Source organism: Microtus pennsylvanicus, chromosome X (assembly GCF_037038515.1).
Source record: "Microtus pennsylvanicus isolate mMicPen1 chromosome X, mMicPen1.hap1, whole genome shotgun sequence".
In the NCBI taxonomy this organism is placed as follows: Eukaryota; Metazoa; Chordata; class Mammalia; order Rodentia; family Cricetidae; genus Microtus; species Microtus pennsylvanicus.
This window is the reverse complement of record NC_134601.1, coordinates 94429698-94452395: the sequence shown is the minus strand read 5'-3', so window position 1 is coordinate 94452395 and position 22698 is coordinate 94429698. Positions and strand designations below refer to the sequence as shown.

The following is a 22698-nucleotide window of genomic DNA, read 5'->3' as shown; positions in this document are numbered from 1 at the left end:
TTAACTCCTAGCACTCAGAAGGTAGGTTACAACTGTCTATAACTCCAGTTCCAGAGGATCTGATGCCCTCTTCTGGCCTCCATGGGCACCAGGTATGTACATGGTACACTGACAGACATACAGGCAAAACATCTATATCCATAAAATAATAAAATTTTAATTCTGTCTTCAAATTGTACCATCAGTCATCTCTGGGTTTGACATACTTAACATTAATGTTTCTAAAGATTCTCAACCTTGGCATTATTGACTCACAGAACTATGCAACCATTCTTAGCACTGGGGGCTGCCCTAAGCAACAGAGGAGGTTTAGCAGCATCCTTTTACTTCTACACCTTTTATAGATGCTTAAAGCAGTCATACCCACCCTGACTATGACCACTCAAAATGTAGTGGGGTTAAGAGGGGGAATATGCCCCAGTTGAGAACCAATGCTCTAGTCAAATAGTGTCTTCCTTCACCACTCCATTATCTTTTCCACCTTATTGATTGGAAGCTCTAATATCACAAAGCTGTTGCTGTTTCCTTTTCGCTTTGACCACTGGTATCTGGGTAATTTGGATTTCCCTACCTCCCACATTAGAATACAGGCCTATTAGAAGCAGGGTCTACATCCCCATTAGAATACAGGCCTATTAGAAGCAGGGTCTGGATCTTCTACTTTGTTGAAAGGGTGAGCTTCCATTTCTTTCCAGTATGAGTGATCACAATTCCTCATATAAGTTTCCATAGTAGAATTTTTTTTTCTTTTTATGGATGTCTACTTTGGTAGTTCTAACTAGTTAACAATTATCAGCAAAGTACACCACATTATACAACTTAATGCTAAATGTAGAATTGATATTTAGATACCCCGTGAACAGGATTATTATATAGTCACAGTTGAGGAAAGCTGTGTGTGTGTGTGTGTGTGTGTGTGTGTGTGTTATTCATCCTCTAGAGCAACTTGATTATAGAATAAAATGAATAAAAAGACTCATTTTTGCTGAAATGACCAGTCAAAGGGGGCAGATTCCATAATTTCTCTGTTAAGGGCCAACATAATTATAAAACTATGACAGCATCAGCAGCTCATCAAAATGATGTGAATTTGCCTTGGAAGAAACCTTTGGGCATAATCCTTGAGGACAATTACAAGTTAAAAGCAAATGTAATTAGCAACTGGTAGAAAATTTCTACACAAAGGAGGCTGATGGAAATGGTGCAGTGTCTACCAGGAAGAAGGTGTCTCTCTACTTCAACATGTTAATCAATATTTTAGAAAAGATAAAAGAAAGGAAACTATTCACAATATCAGAACTCTTGAAGGCAAAACACTTTATCGAAAGCAGAACTAAGATCCATACTATCCACAATGGGATAGTGATTGGCTGAGAGATCTTGCAAAGCAAGGAATTTACAACATTTGTTAGGTTTTTGTTAAACACAGTGCTGGTTGGTCTCTAATACCCAGTCTTCTTTTCCTCTTTAGTAACAAAAAGCTATTAATCTCTGTGGCTAATTTTTGGCCCATGATATATAAATGGGTATGCTGTGCAGGACTCCAACAAAGTTGCTTAAAGAAATAACATGGAAAGGAAACACATTTTTAAAAAGATGTATGTATGTATGTATGTATATGAATGAATGTATGTGTGTATGTATGTATATACGTTTGTTTCAGGTAAAAACAGAGACCAGAAGAGTATGTCAGATCTCTTGGAGCTATAGTTACAGGCAGTAGTAAGCTGTCTGATATTTGTGCTAAGAAGTGAACTAGGGTCTTTGGAAGAGTAATAAGCTCATAACCACTGGGCATCTCTCCAGCCCCAAAGGGGGTATACTCTTTCGACTCGTCAGTCTTTTCTTCACTATTCTACCCTGTGATGTCTTGAACAAGTCTATACAGCCTCAATGAACTGTGCTGTGACTTTCAAGATAACAATTTGGTGCTGCTGTTGACAGATGATGAAGGGATGGAAGAATCACAGGAGAATCAGAAATAGTTCACAACTGAATTTCTGTTACGTGTTTAAAAATATGCAGTCTTAGATTGGGAATTAAATGTCTGTTCTTTTTAAGACAATGTTAGTTTTGGTATTCATTACCTTCAGCTCAATACAATTCATAAGTATTAGAGGCAAAAATATATCCCAGTATAATTTCTAATTGTTACAGGTAAAAATATATCCCTCAAAAACATATGCTGAAGTGCTAAGCTCAATTATCAACAAACAATCTTTATTTTAAATTTTGGTTTTGGAAGAAAAAAAGTCAAGTTAGGGTGAAATTGGAGTGAATTAGTGGGGCCTTTAAACAGTATGACTGTTGTCCTTATGAAAAGAAAAGAGACAATTGACATGTAGAGTGAAGGTGATCGTTTTACAAAAGAAGCAGAGATTAGAATAAAATATGTACAGAGCCAAGGGACATCAAAAGTTAGCAAATGCTAGAAGAGGAAAGTTTAGGAGGATGGCTGTGATGACACTCATACTTTATACATGACATCTAGCATGATGAAGTAATACATTTCTGAGATTTCTATTTTGTGGTACCAGGAATTGCCAACCCATGATCTTGCATTTGCTAAGCAAGCATTCTACCCAATGAGTTATATACTCCTATCCCAATGTCACCCATTTTAAGCCATCTGGTTTGTGGTACTTTGTTAATACACCACCAGTTAAGAGTTATACATTGAGGTCTACTACTAATAAGCCATGAGTCCAGGAAAACATCACAGGACACAACCTAACAGTGGAAAGTTTAAGAGGGTTAATACAACCCAAACAGATATGGCAATGGCAGGTTTATTCTTTCTGTATTGGTTCCAGCAATAGTACTTCAAATGCTGTATATTGTGTTGAACTCCTTGGATACAAACTCTAAGAATGAGCATATAAGTGCGGAGTAAGGACAAGGGGATAGATCTAGATTCATGTAATACTTCTCTTGGAAATAAGACTAGTAAGTGAGGTAAGTGTCACAACTCAGGCAACATATGAGACCTTTTTATTTAATAAAAAAAATTTGAAAGTAAATAAAAATGTTCATCAACAAATGAATGGATGAACATTCCATCTGGGTTTGATTAAATATTATTTGGCTATCAAAAACGAATGAAAATTCATACATGATATAAAAATAAACAATATGTTTAGTGAAAGAAGCCAGACACAAAGGATGACATCACCTGATTTCACGTCTATGAAATCTTCAGAATAGGCAAATGGCTGAAACTGAAAGCAGACAAACAGTTTACTATAGTTAGTTAGGAGAAGAGGAGGATGTAGAATAGGTATAACATTTACTACTGGGGTGATAAAAGGGTTGGAATTAGACACATGAACATACTAAATAGAAATGTGTTGTTTATCTTTTTTTATTGAGCTCTACATTTTTCTCTGCTCCTCTCCCTGCCGCTCCTCTCCACTTTAACCCTCTCCCAAGGTCCCCATAGCATTGTTTATCTTTAAATGGTTAATTTTATGTTATTTTAACTTTGTCTTAACAGAAAGAAAAAAAATACATTGAAAAAAAAGTTGAGTACTCACTTGGTACTAGAAAAGCTATATAAAAAATTCAGAAATCTTCTTGTTTAAGTCACCAGAACTACAGAACTCTAAAATGCCGGTCACAGTAAAACCTTTCTCTACTGAAACACCAATAATGCCTTGGTAACAATGTATCAGATTTCCCTATAAGGTTGAAGGTCCTCTCCTCCCTGCCTATTTCATGAATAATAGCTTAAGAGATAGCTAATATTTTCCTACATTTTTCTTACATAGGAATGAAACACTGCCCAAGTAGCTTGGCAACATTTTTATGCACTTGTTACTCATGAAACCAACAACTTGTTTAAGCATAGCCGTTTTGAAGTCATAACCATATGATGGCCTTGAGTTCACAATTTCCCCTCTTCTTTGAAGAACAGAAGTTTTTTTTAATGATACTGATGGTGACAGAAAGGATTTTAGTAATTTGACAACAAAAGGTAAATGTGAGAAACCTGAGGACTGTCCCAAAGTAGAAACGAAGGTCACGTCAATCGTTCCCTTAGAAGTAGCCTTCAAGAAAATTTAGTTAAAAAAAACAACCGAATAAAGAGCTCTACTATAGTAATTCTGCCATAGGAGCTGTTCATTTTCATCATATATTACTACCATTACCCAAGGAGATGAATTATGTAACACAGAATTTCCTGTGGTTCAGTCCCTATCCATGTACATTGGCCATGTTAAAAAGAAAAGTACCGTGTCCTTATTAAAATACTTACCATCTAATTTAGATGAACTCAAGTTCTGTCACCAGGACAAAGGATGAGGATCTTATTATTTAGTACTATAAATATGTGTGAAACTTAACTTCTGAATTTAAAGTTATTTAAGGTAAAGAAGAATCACAGTATTTTAAATAAGCAGCAACTTGTATACCATTAAATTACCATAAGGCCAAAGAAATTTTAGGGTACAGAAAATATATTTTAATGTACCCAAGAAGAGAGAAAGGACATGTCCAAAGCCCTGGGAACATAACTGTCCGAGTTTTATTTGCTTGATTACTCAAGCAATCAAGAGTCTTAAGGAGAGACAACTGGCATATTCCAAGTCAACTCTAGAAGTGCTCAAGTCAACTACAACCCAGGACTAAGTGAAAGATTTATTAGGTGAGGAAGAGACAGGCAAATTAAACAGCTAGTGTTTTACCAAAAACTTGAGCCTATCTGAAGTTTCCACTAGCCTGGTACTAGGAATAGATTGTGATTTGTTCAATTTATAAATGACATTTTTATTTGCCCATGGGTAACAATTTTATACAATCTATGTTAAACTGGTTTCTAACTTCCTAGTAGTACATGTATAAAATAATGGATTTTATTGCGACATTTTCATGCATGCTTACAATGTAATTAACTTATACAGACGCTTCTTGTTCACTCTCTGTGGTATTTTCTTAAAACCAGAGTCCATATATGGGAAATATGAAATATTTGTCTTTCTAAATTTGAATTGTTTCATTTAACATGATAATCTCCAGCTCCACAGGCTGAATGAGCTGAATGTGCTCCCAAAGCACCACACTTCTTAAAACTTAAGATGTGCCATCACTAGGGTATATACGGTACTTCCTGCTTACCCCGCCAGTCCAGAATGGCCGAGCTACTTGCGCCTCTGAGAAGGTCAACATAGCCACCAAACAAACAGAGACACTCTACTCACAAACCCTATCCAAATGCTCAGTTTCCTGAAAGAGTCAGAGTTTGTGCTAACAGCATGGCCCATGGCCAGGAAGCTGCCATTTTGAAATCATATATGGCTGCTACCACTGAATCAGTAAGACTTCTCTTAAAGGAACTGCGGCATGCCGCCTCAAGCAAAGCCCATTTGGAAAAAAAAATGCCGTTAAAGTTTGTTTTATAGTGTCTAGAATTTCTTTTCAAGCCCTCTCTGGTTTTCTGTGGATATAGTTAACCATGTTGGCGAGCCAATCTGTTGAAGAATGCAGCTCATTAGTGCCTGGCCGCCCGACTAGCTTAAACCTGAAATAATCACATAGAAACTATATTATTTAAAACACTACTTGGCCCATTAGCTCTAGCTTCTTATTGGCTAACTCTTACATCTTAATTTAACCCATTTCTATTAATCTGTGTATTGTCACATGGCAGTGGCTTACCAGCTAAAGTTCCCAGCATCTGTCTCCAGCAGCTCCATGGCTTCTCTCTGACTCCGCCCTTCTTTTTCCCAGCATTCGCTCTAGCTTTTCCTGCCTAGTTCTGTTCTGCCCTTACCAAAGGCTCAAAGCAGTTCTTTATTCATTAATCAACAAGAGCAACACATAGACAGAAGGACCTCCCACACCATCCACATATTTTCATAACAAATTACATTATTTCATTCTTCTGTATGGCTAAATAAAACCTCATTGTTGTGAAGACATGCCATATTTTCTTCATTCATCTGTTTAGAAGTAAGAAAATGTAGAACATTTATAAATTTTGCCCCCAACACTGAGCAAATTTTGCAGGATATAGTAGGTGTTTAATAAAACTTTTTGAGATGAGATCTTCATAGTAAAACGGCCTTAATAATGATAGTCCTGTCTCAGACTATGCTAGAATTATAAGCATGCAGTGATGTAGGATTCCCTTCTGTATTCTGTGACTGTTTTATAACCATTGGCTAATAAAGAAGCTGTTTTAGCCTATAGCAGGGCAGAATATAGCTAGGTGGGAAATTTAAGCAGAGAGACGGAGAAAGGAGGAGGAGTTGGAGAGGTGCTAGCAGTGGCCAGAGGAGTAAGATGCCAGAGCATTACCAGCAAGGCACGGAGCACACGGCAACACACAGATTATTAAAAATGGGTTAATTTATATGTAAGAACTAACCAGTAAGAAGCCCGAGCCATTAGCAAAGCAAAGCAATTATAATTAAGTCTCTGAGTGGGGACCTGTGGGCAGGAGAGAAACTATTCCAACAGAACCAGATGGGACAGAAAAAGTCTTTCAGCTCTAATGCAGGACTACACCTGGTAAAATTATTAAATAAAAGATACAGTTGAAACTCAGCATCTGAGAGCTTATAGTCTTTTCTTTCTTTCCTTTTTAAAAAAAGGGCAAATGTTTTGAGACAGGGTATCTCTGTGTAGTCCTGGATGGCTATCTTGGTATTTGCTCTGTAGACTAGAATGGCCTCAAACTCAAAGATCTGCCTGTCTCTGTTTCCTATGGGCTAGGATTAAAGGTATGCCACCACACCTGGTGAGATGTGTATAATCTTGTAAAACAGATACTTTGAAAAAAACTACAGAAACTAAAGTGATGCTGCTCATTGTACAGTGATTTCTCGGGTGTCTCTGAAAAGATTAATATTTTTATTCCTAGTAGAAAAGCTCAGAAACCTCATAAATATTACTTTCCAAACTCATCACTAGCAATTCAAATGAAGTACAGAAAAATGAGCTGAGTCCTTCAAACTTCCTGTTAGGAAAGACTAAGGGCAGTTTCACTAAGCAGAGTGCTCTGAAACAGTGAATTCCAGAGTCATGTCTGAGCAGCCAATCTAGCAAAGCTTCTCCTGGGGATAGGTAGCTTAGCCTGTAGTAAATATCTAACTAAAATGCCATAGTTTGGGGAAGGATAGGATATAAAGTAAAAAGGAAGTCACTTTGAAATGCTTGTATTGTCTCATTCATTAAAAAGGACAAAAAAGCTTAAGATAGTATATTAAACTATACCAACATTACCACCAATGTTTATCAGAAACTTAATAATTCTATAGCTACATATTTCTTTTTCCCTTCTTTCACCATGACTTGAAGAATAAAAAACTTTTTACAAAACAATTCAATTTTCATTAAACTTAAATTGATGAGTCTCAAAGGCAAAATCAGCTCATGAAGCAAAATGATTTTCCTAGAGCAATGGTTCTCAACTTGTGGGTCACGAATCCTTGGGGATAGAATCAAATATTCTGCATAACAGATATTACAATTCATAACAGTAGCAAAATTATAGTTATGAAGTAGCAACAAAATAATGTTATGGTTAGGGGGTCACCACAACATGAGGAACTGTATTAAAGGGTCATTTCATTAGGAAGGTTGAGACCCACTATAGAACTTACAACTAGATTAATGAGACACCCTACATCCATACACCTTTGTTCTGTTTTTATACCTGTTGATGTAAGCCTTGAGGCTGATGTAAAAATAATTCACCAGGACAGCTAATTATCACATGTTCTACATAAAAAAACCCTATATAATTATCAAAGTTTTAGAAAGTAAGGAAAGGAACATTTAATATTTATCCAGTTATTTAAAAATAAGTTATTGGTAATGTCCAAATGTGTAAAAGGCTATTATACAGGGTATATTCACAAGGTATTTGTATACAGTAAAAACTTGGATAGCCATCAGGAAAGCTATGTAGCAATATAAAACACTACTATATTTACTTAGACACTTAGATAAAGAATAATAATCATTTAAGTGGGAAAATACTCATAAATTTTCAGTATAGAGCTATTGAAAAGTAGCCTGAGAAGTATGGTTAAATTGCATGTAATGAATGAAGTAACTACACAAAAAAACGCTTGATAACTATAAAGCACATCTTCATTGTGACTGCAGTCAAAATTACACAAAGATATGTAAAAGAATAGAGAAATAGACAATACAACAAAATACTTTCCTAAAATTAGACCTCTTTCATAGAAAATATTTTACATCAAAAGTTAGGGATAGAATGTTGCTTTTGTATTCACCTTCTCAGCAAAACCCCTTGCAAAAGCCTATATAAAGTTTAAAAAAATAGCACATTCTCTTTAAGTGAACTGTGTGTTAGCCCACTATAAGTTCCTATATGATTTATAGAAGCTAGTTTAAGTTTGGTTAGTAGCTTAGTAATACATAGTAATGAATCATAAGACACTTTCTGCTCAAAAGACCTGCAAACATTCTGTTCACCAGTTTGGAAACTGCTGTTGGATTGAAGATACTCAACGGGGGCATAAGAGGCAAGGCATCTTAATTGCCAGAGAGGAGTTTTCATACTTCATGTTCCACAGTTGGGAGTCACTAATGGCAGTATGCACTATCCCTCAGGTGAATATACTAAGTCTTGCTTAAGAACCAATGATCTATGCAGATATTGATAAACAACTTAATGCCACAGAGGGGAGAAAGCCATTAGGAGATAGTTACCTCCGGTCTAAGTACAGCTTTCATGCAGGTCGGACAAAGAGGCCCATTTCGGGAGAAATGAAGGGGAAGACGTCGAGTGCGACTGCGACATGTTGGCTCCTCACATATCAACCAGCACTAGAGAGAAAAGGGAGAAAAATCTGGCATTATAATCACCACTCAACACCGGAACTAATAAACCCTTCTGTTATCAAGGATTTATTCCAACCTTCCTTAGAGATTGCAGAATAGTTTAATTAACTCACTTCTTTTGGACAAGCTAATTAGATGTATGCCCCAAACTTAAAAATTAGGAAAAACATGGTTTTAGAGAGAGGGTTCAATAGTGAGGCATGCTGACTTCTTCCAGAGACCACAGTTTTGATTCCAGTACCTACATGGGAGCTCATGACCATCTGTAAACTCCAGTTCCAGGGATCTAACACCTGCTTTGGGCCTCTTGGCACTACACACATACATGATATATTTACATACATGCAGGCAAATTATACTCCCACACATAAAAAATTAAATCTTAAAAAAAAAACAAGAGTGATTTCCATGAAATGTTCTCCCTTTTCTTAAGAGATATATGTCCCCCATCAAAATCTCCCAATTAAAACTACTATTATACATAAACTATAAACCAAACAGTTTTAGTTCAGACCATTATACTAAATGTATAGAAATGAGTGACCATCCCAATATGCTAGTTACCTTCTGTTTGAAAAGGCTATGACAACAGTATCATACCGTATAGACCCTGCTATAGTGATGTAACACACTTAAAGTACTTACAAGTTCTCTTGCCATAAAAGAAATGCCTAATAAAGCTAGTGATTATGTGATTTTAAATTAAAACAGATTCTTCTACATGTGTTCTCTGGAGACATAAAACTGGCTCCTATGTTTTCAAAGACAACTTTAACCACTATTTTTCAGAGATTTGAAGTAGCCATTGTCTATTTCTCTGCCCTGTAGATTTGTCACCCCTTTTCTTCTTCAGTTACTCTCCCTGTTTTTTTTTTGAATTTTCTTACGGTGATACAATACAGTATGTCTACCATTTTGAATTAGTATTACACTTAGTATAAAATGTTATCTGTTCAATAGAAAGACAAGCTACCACATATAGAGTTGAGCAAATCTCAGAAGTTCAAATTGAGCCCTAAGGCTTGTGGGCTTTGGTGCTAACTGTATTACTACAGAGGCACAGTAAAGCTGGGTCAAGCAAGGTGAGGTGCTGTGGCATGTAAGTAAGCAAGACATGTCCTCTTATCTCATAGTGTCCTTTCCTATAAGGCTCTGGGTCAGGGCATTCAGAGACATGGTAATTTTTCAACTTGAAGAATGATCAGAAGTTTGGTTAGTGGAAAAGAAAGGGAAGACAACTTTGGAAGAAAGATCCACACATGACAAAGAATAGAGGCTAGAGTCACTCTAGGGTTGTGCTAAGAAAGGATCAGTGACCTGTATAACTCCATTCCTTTTTGCTAGTTTCAGCAGCTTGTCTTACCCCTTGATAAAAGCAGTATACACATACACATGAATGTTGCTTAAGTTAGTATTCTTTAATCTTCATATCATGGCATTTCCAAATCTGAGGAATGCCCTCACTCACTGCTGTGCTGGCCCTTATTCCCCAGAATAGGCCCTTCTTGAAAGTAGCTACACACAAACTCAAAAGAAATCACCAAGAATTGGTTTTTACAGCTCCATTTATGGCTGTAAAACAAAACAAAGTGCCATTTGTACAACTTACTAAAAAAAGCTATCTTTAAAAAATAGAAAATTCATCTAGTCATAATATGCTGAAAGGAAATTAACTCCTACCTTCATTCAGTAAGCTAAATTAATTTATTATTAGATCTTTGGGAGTTGTGCACTGTTTTGAATATATTCACTGCCTCCCCCCAATTCAATTTTCTATCCTTTGGGAAAAAAAACCCAACCTTTTAACTATGTTTCAGTGAATCAAAGCTAACTATTTTAAATTGTAATCTGAACTTTTCAGATGGAGAATATCAAACAAATTCTTATGAAACTTCTGATATTTGCCTAAAGTTTTATTAAATATTATGGTAAACAGGCAAAGGGGTACCAAGCACAGAGTTTCAGGAAACTATAGTCTAAATAGGAAAGCATGCTCTGAACAGAATAACAGTTCTGTATAGACAAGGGATATATTTGAGACCTGAAGCTCTTTAGTTAGCTCACAGTCTTGCCAACCAAAGCTGTAATTCACTAAATTTTAACAAAATAAAAAATTTTTTTATTTGGTAAATATGGTAAAAACTACCTTCAATTTTTAGGTTGGTGGAGGGGGGTTTGTTCTACGTGGTCCAGGTAACGTCAAACTCATATTCTTCCTGCCTTAGTCTTTAAAATAGCTAAGATCTAAGTAAGTGTCCTCACATCTAGCCGAGGATCCTATTTTGAGGCAAGAGATCATTAAGTACTGAACACAACTTGGTTATTAAATTATTATTGTTCATAACAACAACAACAAAAATAATAATTTTGAGACAAGTTCTGGCTACACAGTCCAGGCTGTCCCCTGAGTGCTAGGATTATAGACATGATACCAAGCCCAGGAATTTGTTTTTTAATCTTTAAAATATAATGTTCAAAAAGTTTGTCCCTTTCAGACGTTTTCAAAACTTGATTCCATTATTGTTTCACAATTCACCAAGTGACCTGACAACCAACAAGATGTTAAGTTGTCATTTCACCTATTTTAAAAAGCAAAAACCTAAGTTTATCTCGGGCAGAATCACTAACTAAACGTTCTTTCAAGTCATATAGAAAACAGATAATAAATTTGTCTACACTTCCTACTAGTTATAATTAACATTAAAGAGGTCTTTCTTTCTTTGTCACCTTTCTATTCAGTGCTTGTTTGGGTTTGTTTGTACTTACTATCTGTTAATCTCCCTTTATAAATGACAACACAAACTAGTGCTATTATGCATGGAAATTAAGTATGCTGATAAACGTGTGAAGGGAACTGTCAGTGAAGAAAATAGTAGAAACCTGTAACTCTTTATACCTCATGTTTTATTTTGAAAATTAAGCTTTTGGACATGATATGTTTTAAATGAAAATGATATATTTTAAATGAAACTTTTATGGGAGAAACAAGCCATTTTCAATATATGATTTGCTTCAATTCAATATTGTCTAGTACATTTCAATTAAGACTTTATTCCCTCAAGAAATGTTAAGAATGGCAGGTTTTACTTCAATAAACATTTATATTGTTAAAAATATTCCGGGACTTTGAAAAAAATTACAAGATGGGGCAAATTGTCCACTACAAGATCATCAAAGGGAATTTCGTTTGTAAAGGGCAACAAAAACAAAGCAAATGAAACTACTAGGAATACTGTGTGACCTTAAATTATCATTTACAATGACAAAACTAAACATTTTCATTTTCCCCCTTGGGATAATATGTACAGCTCAAGAATCTGTTGAAAAGTCAATAGAAGAAGAAATCTGTTTTGAGTAATTTCCGGGGAAGTCCAATCTAAGAAAAGGGTTTTTCAAGGAAACACTTTAAAACCACTGTAAGAAGTCTGCCATCCAAACATACCATCTCACTACTGTGTCGTGCTACATGCAAATTGTCACATGCAATAGGAATAAGGACATCACATTTTCAGTTGCCTGGCTTAATCATGTTTATAAATGAAAAAGTAAAGTCAACCTGTCCAACAGGAAAACAAACTTGTCTAAACATACAAAGCTCTATCCCCTGTTGTTTAATTTCAGCAATACTATTCTTTAAAATCATTGTGTACCAAATTGTGTCAAATACTGATCAGTTTTGATTGCTAAATTATATCTCTGAGATCTCAACTAAAATGACTTCTGTCTGCATGAGCTAAAGGGATCACTTTCCACCTGTAACTGCAGCATTCTTGAGAGTTGGACCTAAAACACCAACTGTTATTCCCTTGTGTGTATTTACAGTTTTAGGATTCACAGGTGCAGATCCCACCCAGATCTAGAAATGTGGTACATGGGGGCCTTCAAAAAAGAATTCTTCAAATAAACAGAAGCAATAAAATAAAAACATAGAGAAAGCAAAAAGGCCTGGATCTGAAATTCACAGGAAAAAATTCAAAGCAGCTCTTACCCTCCTCTTCTATTACCAGCCAGTTACCAATTTTATCCCACTAATCTTTTTCATCTACAGCCCAGTTAGCATCAAAGTTACTAAAATGCTGATATTAAGCTGCTCTGCTGCAGTAGCCTCTGCCTTGACTATCACGACCCCATTCTCTCCCACACCCACTATAAAAAGGGGCCAAATGTAGTTCTCCAGGGTTCTTCATCCCGTATCATCTCTTCAAAGACAAGTAACACACTCATCGGTCTCCTTTCAAATCTTTACAGCCTCACCCTGATCCCTGCTTTCACATTCCTAACAAATAATTCTTATTCCATTGGATTGCTTTTGAAACTATCCTCTATCTTAACCTTGACACTGCATGGCCACATAATCCCTTCCTAAAATACCCACTGCTTTAATGAAAAGTCCATTCTTCTACAAAAATTTCCCAACCTACTGGGACTTCTCCCATTATCTCACTGGACAAAGAACATACACTGGTTCACATTGTCCCTTAAGCACCTTATTTTACCTTCCTAACTAGTTGGCCCCTGGAGAATAACCTTGTTAGGGTTTAGTAGTTTTCTTGCTAGTCTCTAGGGCATGGACTCTCTTTTAAACATTGTACCCTCACACGTTATTAGGTAATTTTGTGTAAGTGACCAAACCTTTCTCTGAACCTCAGTTTCCTCATCTATAAAACAGAAACAATGCTTATCACAATTGTTTAAAGGATCAAAGCAAAACAAAACAACAAAACCCTAAAATAACCTCAAAAAATGTTCAGTAAATGCATTGAGGATTACTGTTAAGTTATAACTAACTGTATATATATATATATATAAGTATAATATATAAGTATATATATATACATATATATATATGTATGTATGTATGTATACACACACACATGTACACACTTTTTAAAGAGCACCACTTAGTCACGAAAAAGTCTGGTCATTGTCCAGGGAGAGTCATTAAAAAGTGGAGAACTAAGACTGGGTGTGGTGACACGTTTAATTTCAGTATTCAGGAGGCAGAGGCAGGTGGATCTTTCTGAGTTTGAGACTAACTTGGTCTACAAAGTGAGTCCCAGGCCAGTCACAGATACATAGAGAGACTACCAGGGAGAGAGGAAAGAAGGAAGGAAGAAGTATAAAACTATAATAGATAAATAATCAAGATTAAAAGTAAAACTGCTTTTGAGTGGAAAATAAAAGCAACAATATGATCAATATAAGTGAGAATTTCTTTACTCTTCCTAATTATACTTAATATAAAATTATGGATGGCAGAATAAATGACAAGGGAAGAATATATGGTCTTTGCGTGATTTTCATGACTCAGTTCTGCCATGATGTATAATTTAGTCTAAATTCAAACAGCTCTCCAGGAATATAGGGACTTGGTCACAGGGCAAGGTTTGCCATCCTGCATGCTCTTTCATAATCTATCATATCAATATTAGCTTTATTAACAGTCATCTATCAACCTTATTCCTAAGTACACATTCTCAGAGAATATCAGATTCTCTTTTTATCCAAAGGCATTTGTAAATTTCTGGGGTTCCCTTGCAGACAACCATTTTTTTTTGTCACAGAATTATGCCCAGTGCTTTTTCCTTTTTTAAAAAAATGGTAGGTCTTCTTAGAGGCAGTGTACAGTACGCTCCCACAGCTGCCTTTGAAGGATGACATGTTGTAATTTGAGATGTCCAGAAATATATATTAAATATTATAAATATAGATAAATTAATATCTATAAAAAACAAATTGCTTTATGGCCCACATTGGCACCCGAAACTGGAGAAAAATCTCCTAAGATCTACAGCAGCATAAATTTGCTATCAAAGTTAAATATTCTACACTGCAGTATTCTGGCATGTCAAAGAATGATTATTAAATCTCAGACAGTTGCCAGACTAGAAGATCAAAGGGCAAATCAGGAAAAAATAAGTATATAAACTACTTGCCAAATTTAATACAAAAATATTTTAAACAGAATTATCAAACAGAAGTGGGAAAGAGTCATGTCAGTCAATGTAAGAATTTTAAATATTATTAAAATAGATTTTTAAGTGAGACATCTCTTTAAATGAACAGTCATGTCATTTCATCCAAGTTATTTGAAACTTATTGATCTTATCATTTGTGCAAGGACCAGACTGTCATCAGTTTGCTGAAAGGATAATGGAGCACTCCCAAACTGTTATGATAGGTTACATGCAAACTGCCGTCCTCATTTAAACACACAGAATAGCACAAGGGAAAAAAAATTCAACCTCAGCAACTGTATATTACATGATAAATTAGCAACCTGGTCTACTTTGCCTCACATCAAATTCAATACCATAGTCTTGCTATTTTAATTTGCAATCAGAGTTTGAACATCAGAAGATGTACCTGAGGTAGGTTAAAAAGCCCATGTAAGCTATCTTCTGCTACACTGTGAGCACAGAAGCCAACAATTACCGGCAATTGTATTTTACCACTATAGGACAATACTAGAACAGTTAAAACTGTTGCCATGCTAGCAAGTGGGGAAAATACACTTTAAATGATTTTATATGGAAAATTACATTTTGGAGGGAAAAAGTTCGGTGAAGGACATGTATCTCTCTGTATGGGTAGCTTAAAAAAATCACTCTTAGTATATTCAAGCCTATTCTATAAAATACTCTCCCTATTCATCCGACTCAAAAGAGAGCTACATTCTTAGGTTATAATGGGTCACAACTAAGTATATAGTACCCTGCTTCTGGAATAATTTTGCTTTGTCTGTCAACTGTCAACAAAGCACAAAGAGCTCATGCAACCTAGCCATGTACTGTGGATGTTAGAGATCTAACAAAATACAAATAATAAGAATACAAGATTTCATAGCTACCCTGCTTTCACTTTATATGAAAAACTGGAAGCATTTGTCTCTCAACATTCCATTCATCTCTATTGTATCACAAATCTTTTCATAAAAGACTCTCTCCCTGCCATGTGAAGCTGCAAGTGACTTGGGGATGTAATATTCCAACTGTGATGATGTCTTCCTCCCTAACAGTTATAAATGGACATACCAAATTAAGGCACATATATAGTTATTTCAACATGAAAAAGGAGTAAAGATTCAAATGGAATGAGATGATAAAATGGCTACTCTAGTGCTTACATTAATATTTTAGTGATGAAACCACTAAAGAGAAATTGTTTATTATTTCTATCATTGTTTCAAGTTGTCACTCTAAAAAAACAAAAACAAAACAAATCCACTACCTTACCTTTGTATTCAAAATAGCAAATCTTAAAAGCAAGCTCAAAGCTCAGTTTCATCAACATGTGCAGAGGGGAAAGGGAAAAATGACAGCGCTGGTTATCTTTACAATGGCTCTTCTGTATTTCTTTTTACAAAGAAATATTAATCTAAAAATCTGAAAACTATTATTGATAATGGAAGAATTTTTCACAAGGGCTTTCACTACAATACCATGATGTTTGGTTGTTACCAAGATGAATTTGCAGAGATATGCTCATGGGGGGGAGCACAGGAAAAATGTTTTTTTTTCTACTAATACTAAAGTTTCTAAATGAGTGAATTTAATCACACAAATAGTTCTTAAATAGAAAATGTCAGGACATGTTTGAGGAGCATTAGAATCATTCATTAAATTAAGCCACTCACTAAAATGAATAATCTCTTATGTAGTATGATCTGAATACATTTCTTTATGATTGATCTCTCTAGGTAGGTAATCAGTTTTAAGAGAGGTATCGTGTTCCCCACATGCTCTTCCCTGCTTTGATCCAGTGTGAACTCAGATCAACCCAGATGTCCCTAGGCAATAATCAAACAAAAGAATTCAATCAGAAAGGTAGGCACAGTCACTCACCACAAATTTTTTTTTTGCTTAAGTCCAGCTAAAAGTAGCTTTGATTTTTTGTTTGTTTGTTTGTTTCTGTTAGTTTGCAGATACGTATTTGCTAGCATAGTTAAATGCAAGGTGTCTTTGGATACCAAATAGCAATGTTAAATCTGAATCATCTATACAGTTGCCTCATAAAAATCATAATGGAGTTCACACCATCACCAGGCAATATTTGTTCATTTAACTTTAATTATTTTCTCCTTGAGAATGGTACTAATGAAACTGAATATCTTTCATGGTCTCGAAGGGCCGTTTGAATAGTCTGTAAACAGAACTAAGGAGAGACAAGAGATCTGGCTGAGCCAGGGGGTTGCTAGGTGATGCAGAATGTAAACCCACAAACTTGTTAAGGTTCGCTTTGCTTTCATGCTACTTTCACACACTTTCAAAAGTTTTGAGAACTGATTTTTCAGGTGGTCATTACAAAAAAAAGAATCCCTTCCTCCAAATTCACTCTGCACGGATGCTCTGTAACATTCAAAAGAGATGAAATCCATTTGACCTTTGGCTGTAGCATGGGAAACTTTTCGGATTTTACAGAAACACAGGCTTATATACTTTCTGGATACCCACAATTTAAGAAACACATATTAATGTGGATTCTAGTATTTCAAAAAGACATTTCCAATCCCTCATCCAACCTTACTTAAAATAAAGATTTCTTCTGAAGAGGGGGAGAAATGTGATCACCGCTCAAGAGATTTGGGACACAGAAACTCAAAAGGCATGGCAAATACCTCAGTACAGATCATCATGCTGACAACCCTTTCGGTTTAGCCACTTTCTTCTCTTCTTCCGGGCAGTACCAGGACTGACTGCCTGTGCGGTTTCTCCTGCCCACCCCCTCCCCCAGCCTCCTTTTTTAAGTAGCTGATCAGAGATTGTCCAGTAAGAGCACTTTATTAGATCATCAGCCAGAGGGGTTCACAAGTACTGAGAGCAATGGGCTCAAATGCGGCACATCAGTTTTAATAGACCAGGGGCTACTAGTAAACTGCAGATACTGCTGAGAACTTTCCATGCACTGAACTCTTGAAAAAGCACCGTCTCTCCAGCTTAAATGCAGCTGCCTCTTTCAATGCCGCAAATGGGTAAATTTGACAAAAAAGCCACCATTAAGACTACATGAAAGGCTCAAGACAACATCCTTTCAATGCTTTGTACTTCAGTAATCAGATGTACTTACTCACCCCCTCCCCCAAACCCGATCAAGAACTATTTCTGAATGGTAGGAAATAATTCCACTTTGTACATCTTTTAGTTAATCAAGACTTTCTATTCAGCAATTTGACCTTTTGTTCAAAACAGGATTATCAGTTTTTTCGCCAGTTACCAAGGGCGACTCGCATGGTGAACATAATTGCAATAATTTGCAAAACACCATGGCAACCCACATTACAACTAGGTAAATACTGGGCTTTTGTGCTACATTGTTATTTTCAGAGATGCTGAAGTCAAAGAACGAATGACAAATGAACACAAAATTTATATTTGCTTTGTCTCAAAAGAGAAGAAAATTGATAACAAGAATTGGGGGGAAACCGACTACAGCTGTAATTTCTAACTTGATTAATTAGGATGGTAACAGTCCTTAACAGTATATTCAACAAACAGCCCTGACTTCGTCTCTCCACCCACCTCTCTCTATACCACTACCACTATCCCCCCCCACAACCCCAGACAAATTTTTTGAGCTTGGAGAACAAACATCTCCCATTTGCTCTTTTCTTCAACTTAATGGAATCCTTAATTGCAGAATATTGTTCTCCTGCTCTTCACGGCAATGAAAACGAGAGAAAGGAGGAGAGTGCCAGGGCAGACAGGGAGCTACAGTCATTTGTTTTCCTGCCTCTTTTGGACACCCCAGGCCCAATGATGAGATGGCATTTTCCTGGTTTCAGCAGCTGTTTCATAGCAGACAATAAAGTAAAAACTATTTAGCTTTGCAGAAAAACCTCTTCTGTCCTCTTGAAAACACAAGGTAAGTCTACATGCCGAGATGAAGTTTCATAATTTAAATGCCAGAACATAAGATGAGAAAATGATGTTAATAATAAAGAACATAAATTTTTCTTATAAAGAAATTATTAAATGTGGTACTGTCCAAAAAAACTATTGAAATGTGTATGTTTGCTATTTAAGAAAGATGTACAGCAATATAACCACCAATGGTCTGAAAACCACTTTATACTAAGAGATCCCAAGTCACAAAACAATCTAAAATATAAACCAGCTAGCTACTCAGGAATTAATGCAAAAAAAATCAAAATCACATTTTCAATAGCTAAGCAGCTTTACATATAACATCTTTTCACCAATACATGGGACTGTAAAAGTTATATTAGAATGTTTTAAAGATAGATGTGAGAGGAAGCTTTGATTTTTGTAGTAAAGAAGCAGGTTTTTATTTTCCTAAAAGGTACACATTCCACAATAATGCCTCCCTCCCAAATTATCAAAACTGAATTTTTCGTGCAAAATATAGTATTCAGGGACAAGAAATAAAAAAAAAATACACACAGCAAGGGCTTGTACAAGTTGCACTGCCGAGATCTCTGGAGATAAGCAGCTGCAGATGCATTCTGAACACAGCTCAGCCTGCTTCCCTTCATCTGCTGCTTCCTAATGAGGAGGTGCCAAATGAGGGGCTCTGAAAAGATCTGCAGATTTCCCCTAACTTTTGAAAAATCAAATGAACCGGATACTATAATGGGTCTATTCTTATTTTTTTCAGGGCTGCACACACATAAGATTTAGTTTGAAGAAATCACAATGTAACATTCTTTAGGATATGCCTTGGAAATTAGAGGTACTGTGATTCTTTTCTTTTCTTTTATTTTATTTTTTGAGGAGCAGAAATCAAAAGTATGGCACACATTATATCCTTCCCAGCCAGGAACCAACTGTTCGTATTTTAAAAATATGTATTTTATTTTTTGATTGGTTCCAAATTAGTAGTATCTTTGTAAAACGCACCCTACACCAAAAACCCGAAATGTTAAGAGAAAATGTACCCTTCAATGTCAAATGACAGAGGGGAAAACACGCCTTTTTAATAGGTGATAAACGGCTTAAAACCCCTGTAACAATTAAGTCCTTTAAGAAACCCATAGGTACAAACAAAATACATTATAATCTGTTCAGAATGCCTTCACTTGTAATAATTATCTAGTATACCTACTCTTTTCCCAACCTGTAATAGTCTCTACTCCAGTGGGGTTTTTTCTTTCTTTTCCTTTTAGCCAACTGGTTAGGATGCTTCTTGCATCGATTTCTTTAGGACTTATCTAAAAGGAATGGTAACATCTAGCCTCCTATAACAATGATAAATTACTCAAATTCCCATATCAGAAATGAGAACTACGTAGTAGGTGGATTGCAGTTCTTCAGTTCAGTCCCCATGACCCCTAAAGGATGGTAGCTTGCATTTAAAAGGAAACCTGCCTGAAATGCTTTCTCCAAATTCTTGCTTTTCAATTTGAAACTCTGGCTGCATACTGGAATCCCCGAAGGTGCATTAACACAGGTGGCTAAGCATCATATCTGGGGACTTTGATTGAGGGCTGGGGTAGGGCCTGAGACTCAGCATCTTTAACAGGTTTCCAGGTGCTACTGCTGGTCCTGATTTGGAGACCTCACTTTGAGAATCACCAGTGTCATTCAGAATGGGTATTGAGGTTTTAAAAGCCCCCAAGTGATGCTAATATGCAGATAGGGTGAGAGTCACTGCTCTGCTCTACTCTCATTTGCTCTCTGCTGTTTAAGACGAGTTTCTGAATAATACACTTTATTAAAAGAATTGTACTTAGGAATAGTCTCTCTCAAGTTCTTTCTCTTTCAATATTTACTTTCTCCTCTCTGCATACTGCCTATGTGGCTATTCTAAAGTCTCTCAAGTTCTCCAGGCAGCATTTGAATTAGTAAAGCCTCAAATAAGATTTAATTCTACCAATAGAATTGACCAATTTTTATACCAAGTGTGTAGTTTAGTACAATCTAAAGAAAGCAACAAAAATAAACTCTAAATATAACACAGACCCTAAAATATGAAATGTACTCTTACCAAAATAAAAGTATTTTAAAGGAAGGATTTAAAAGAGTGTCTATGAGAAGTGACTATATATATATATATATATATATATATATATATATATATATTTCTCTTTTACAAGTAATGTAAAATAATGTATTTAAGTCCTAAAATTTAAAGGTGAAAGAGACTTCAGAGCTCTACCCTAATCCTTTACGTCTGAGGAAAATGAAGTCGCCCCTCCCAAGTCACTTCCTTGGTGTGTGGACTTAACTTCCAACATGATGTTCAATACGTTGGAAACTAGAGAGCACTTGTAATGTGGCTGCTCCAAAGTCAGATGATGTAAGGGTAACACTACAGTTTCCTGATATTTTTAAATACTCATTATAGACTGAAATAAGTAAAAGATAGTATTTTTATGATACATTAACAATAATTTGTTAAAAATACAAATGGGGACTGGGAGTATAGCTCAGTGGGTGGAGCTACCACACAAGAAGTCCTGAGTTCAATACCCAGGACTACATAAACTGGTCATGCATGAGACCCTATCTAAAAAAATAAAAATAAAAGAGAAAAAATGCAAGTCTAAGTGTTACACACATTGTTATAAAGACTTTTTTTTTCATATAAAGGTAGTACCCTATAAACTCATAGAGATCTGCCTAAGAGTTTCTTGTTCTTGTCTTTTGCCCATTTTTCCTACTAGGTGGTTCACCTTTTTCTCCTATTCAGCCCATATTAGTTGTTGCACTATTTCTTATTCATCATTTATTTTTCAACTTTATGGCATGTATGTGTATACATATATGCAACGTAGAAATTGCATTACTTACAATTTTATGTATTTAGGTGTTTTGCTGGGTGTATGTCTGTGCACTGTACATGTGCCTAGTGTGGTGAAGGCCAAAAGAGGGTGTCAGATGCCATGCTACTAGAGTTACAGTTAGGAGGGCCGTGTGAGTGCTGGGACCTCTGGAACCTAAGATCTCTGGAAGAGCAGACAGTGTTCTTATCCACTGAATCATCTCTCCAGTCAATAGAAAAAATTATAGTCAAATTTACTATTTTCCTATTTGGGGCTTCTGAATTCTTATTGTTTCAAAGTGTTCTCAAGTAAGCAGAGCACAGAGGATTTTTGAGATGTGAAACTACTCCATATGATACTACAATGGTTTATACAAGCTACTGTTCATTTGTCCACATAAAATGTTTAATACCAAGAATGAGCTGTAAGGTAAACTATAGGCAACAATGTGCCAAGCCCAATCATGATGGATGTACCACTATAACATGGAATGAGTAGGAAGTCTAGGAAAAATATGTTGTGATCCTGAAACTGTTCTAGACACTCATCCATTTTGAAAAAGATTTCCACAACTTAAGGGTTAGTATTGCTTTTATAGCATCCTTTTCTATCCTAAGAAAGGAGAAAAAATATTCAACTACATATTTTCTAGATGATTGTTATCTACTGGTATGAGCCATTCCCTTATTAACTATTAGTTTCAATTTTGGATCTATTTCTGAATTCTTTCATACCAATTCTATTTAAATCATTAAGTACTCATGGCGAAAGAAAACAACCACTCTAAATTCCTATGGTCATAGTTCATCTTCATTGTTTAAATTTTACACAAAATTGTGCTGTTTTGAAATCTGAGGCATCATTAATAGGTAAACTTATAAAATAATATTTAATAGATAAACCAAGAATGCCTTTTAATTTTTTCTAAAGTCTTCTTTTAAGTCCCTCTACAGCATTTTAAAGTTTTCTTCACACTCAGTATTTAAATATTCTTTGGCATTTCATATATTTTAGTCATTTGTTACATATATATTTTAGTCATTTCATTTGTTACACTTCCTAAGTGGTTATTATTTGTATAGCTCAAAAGCTACTGGTCTGAAATTAATTTTATAACTAGCATTCTTAATATATACTTCTTGTCTTTTTAGATAAATTTC

At 35.6% G+C, this 22698-nt stretch overlaps 1 protein-coding gene across 2 annotated transcripts in view; it reads right to left on the bottom strand.

The window, feature by feature from the left end:
* Pola1 (DNA polymerase alpha 1, catalytic subunit) overlaps window positions 1–22698 on the bottom strand; it is a 321162-nt gene that overhangs the window by 107000 nt on the left and 191464 nt on the right. Inside the window, exon 35 of one of the 2 annotated variants that reach the window (XM_075958886.1) lies at window positions 8686–8802. The exons of the other annotated variant lie outside the window; for it this stretch is intronic. Coding sequence (XP_075815001.1) covers window positions 8686–8802 — 117 coding nt within the window. The remainder of the gene's footprint in view (window positions 1–8685; window positions 8803–22698) is intronic. 2 annotated transcript variants of the gene reach the window in all.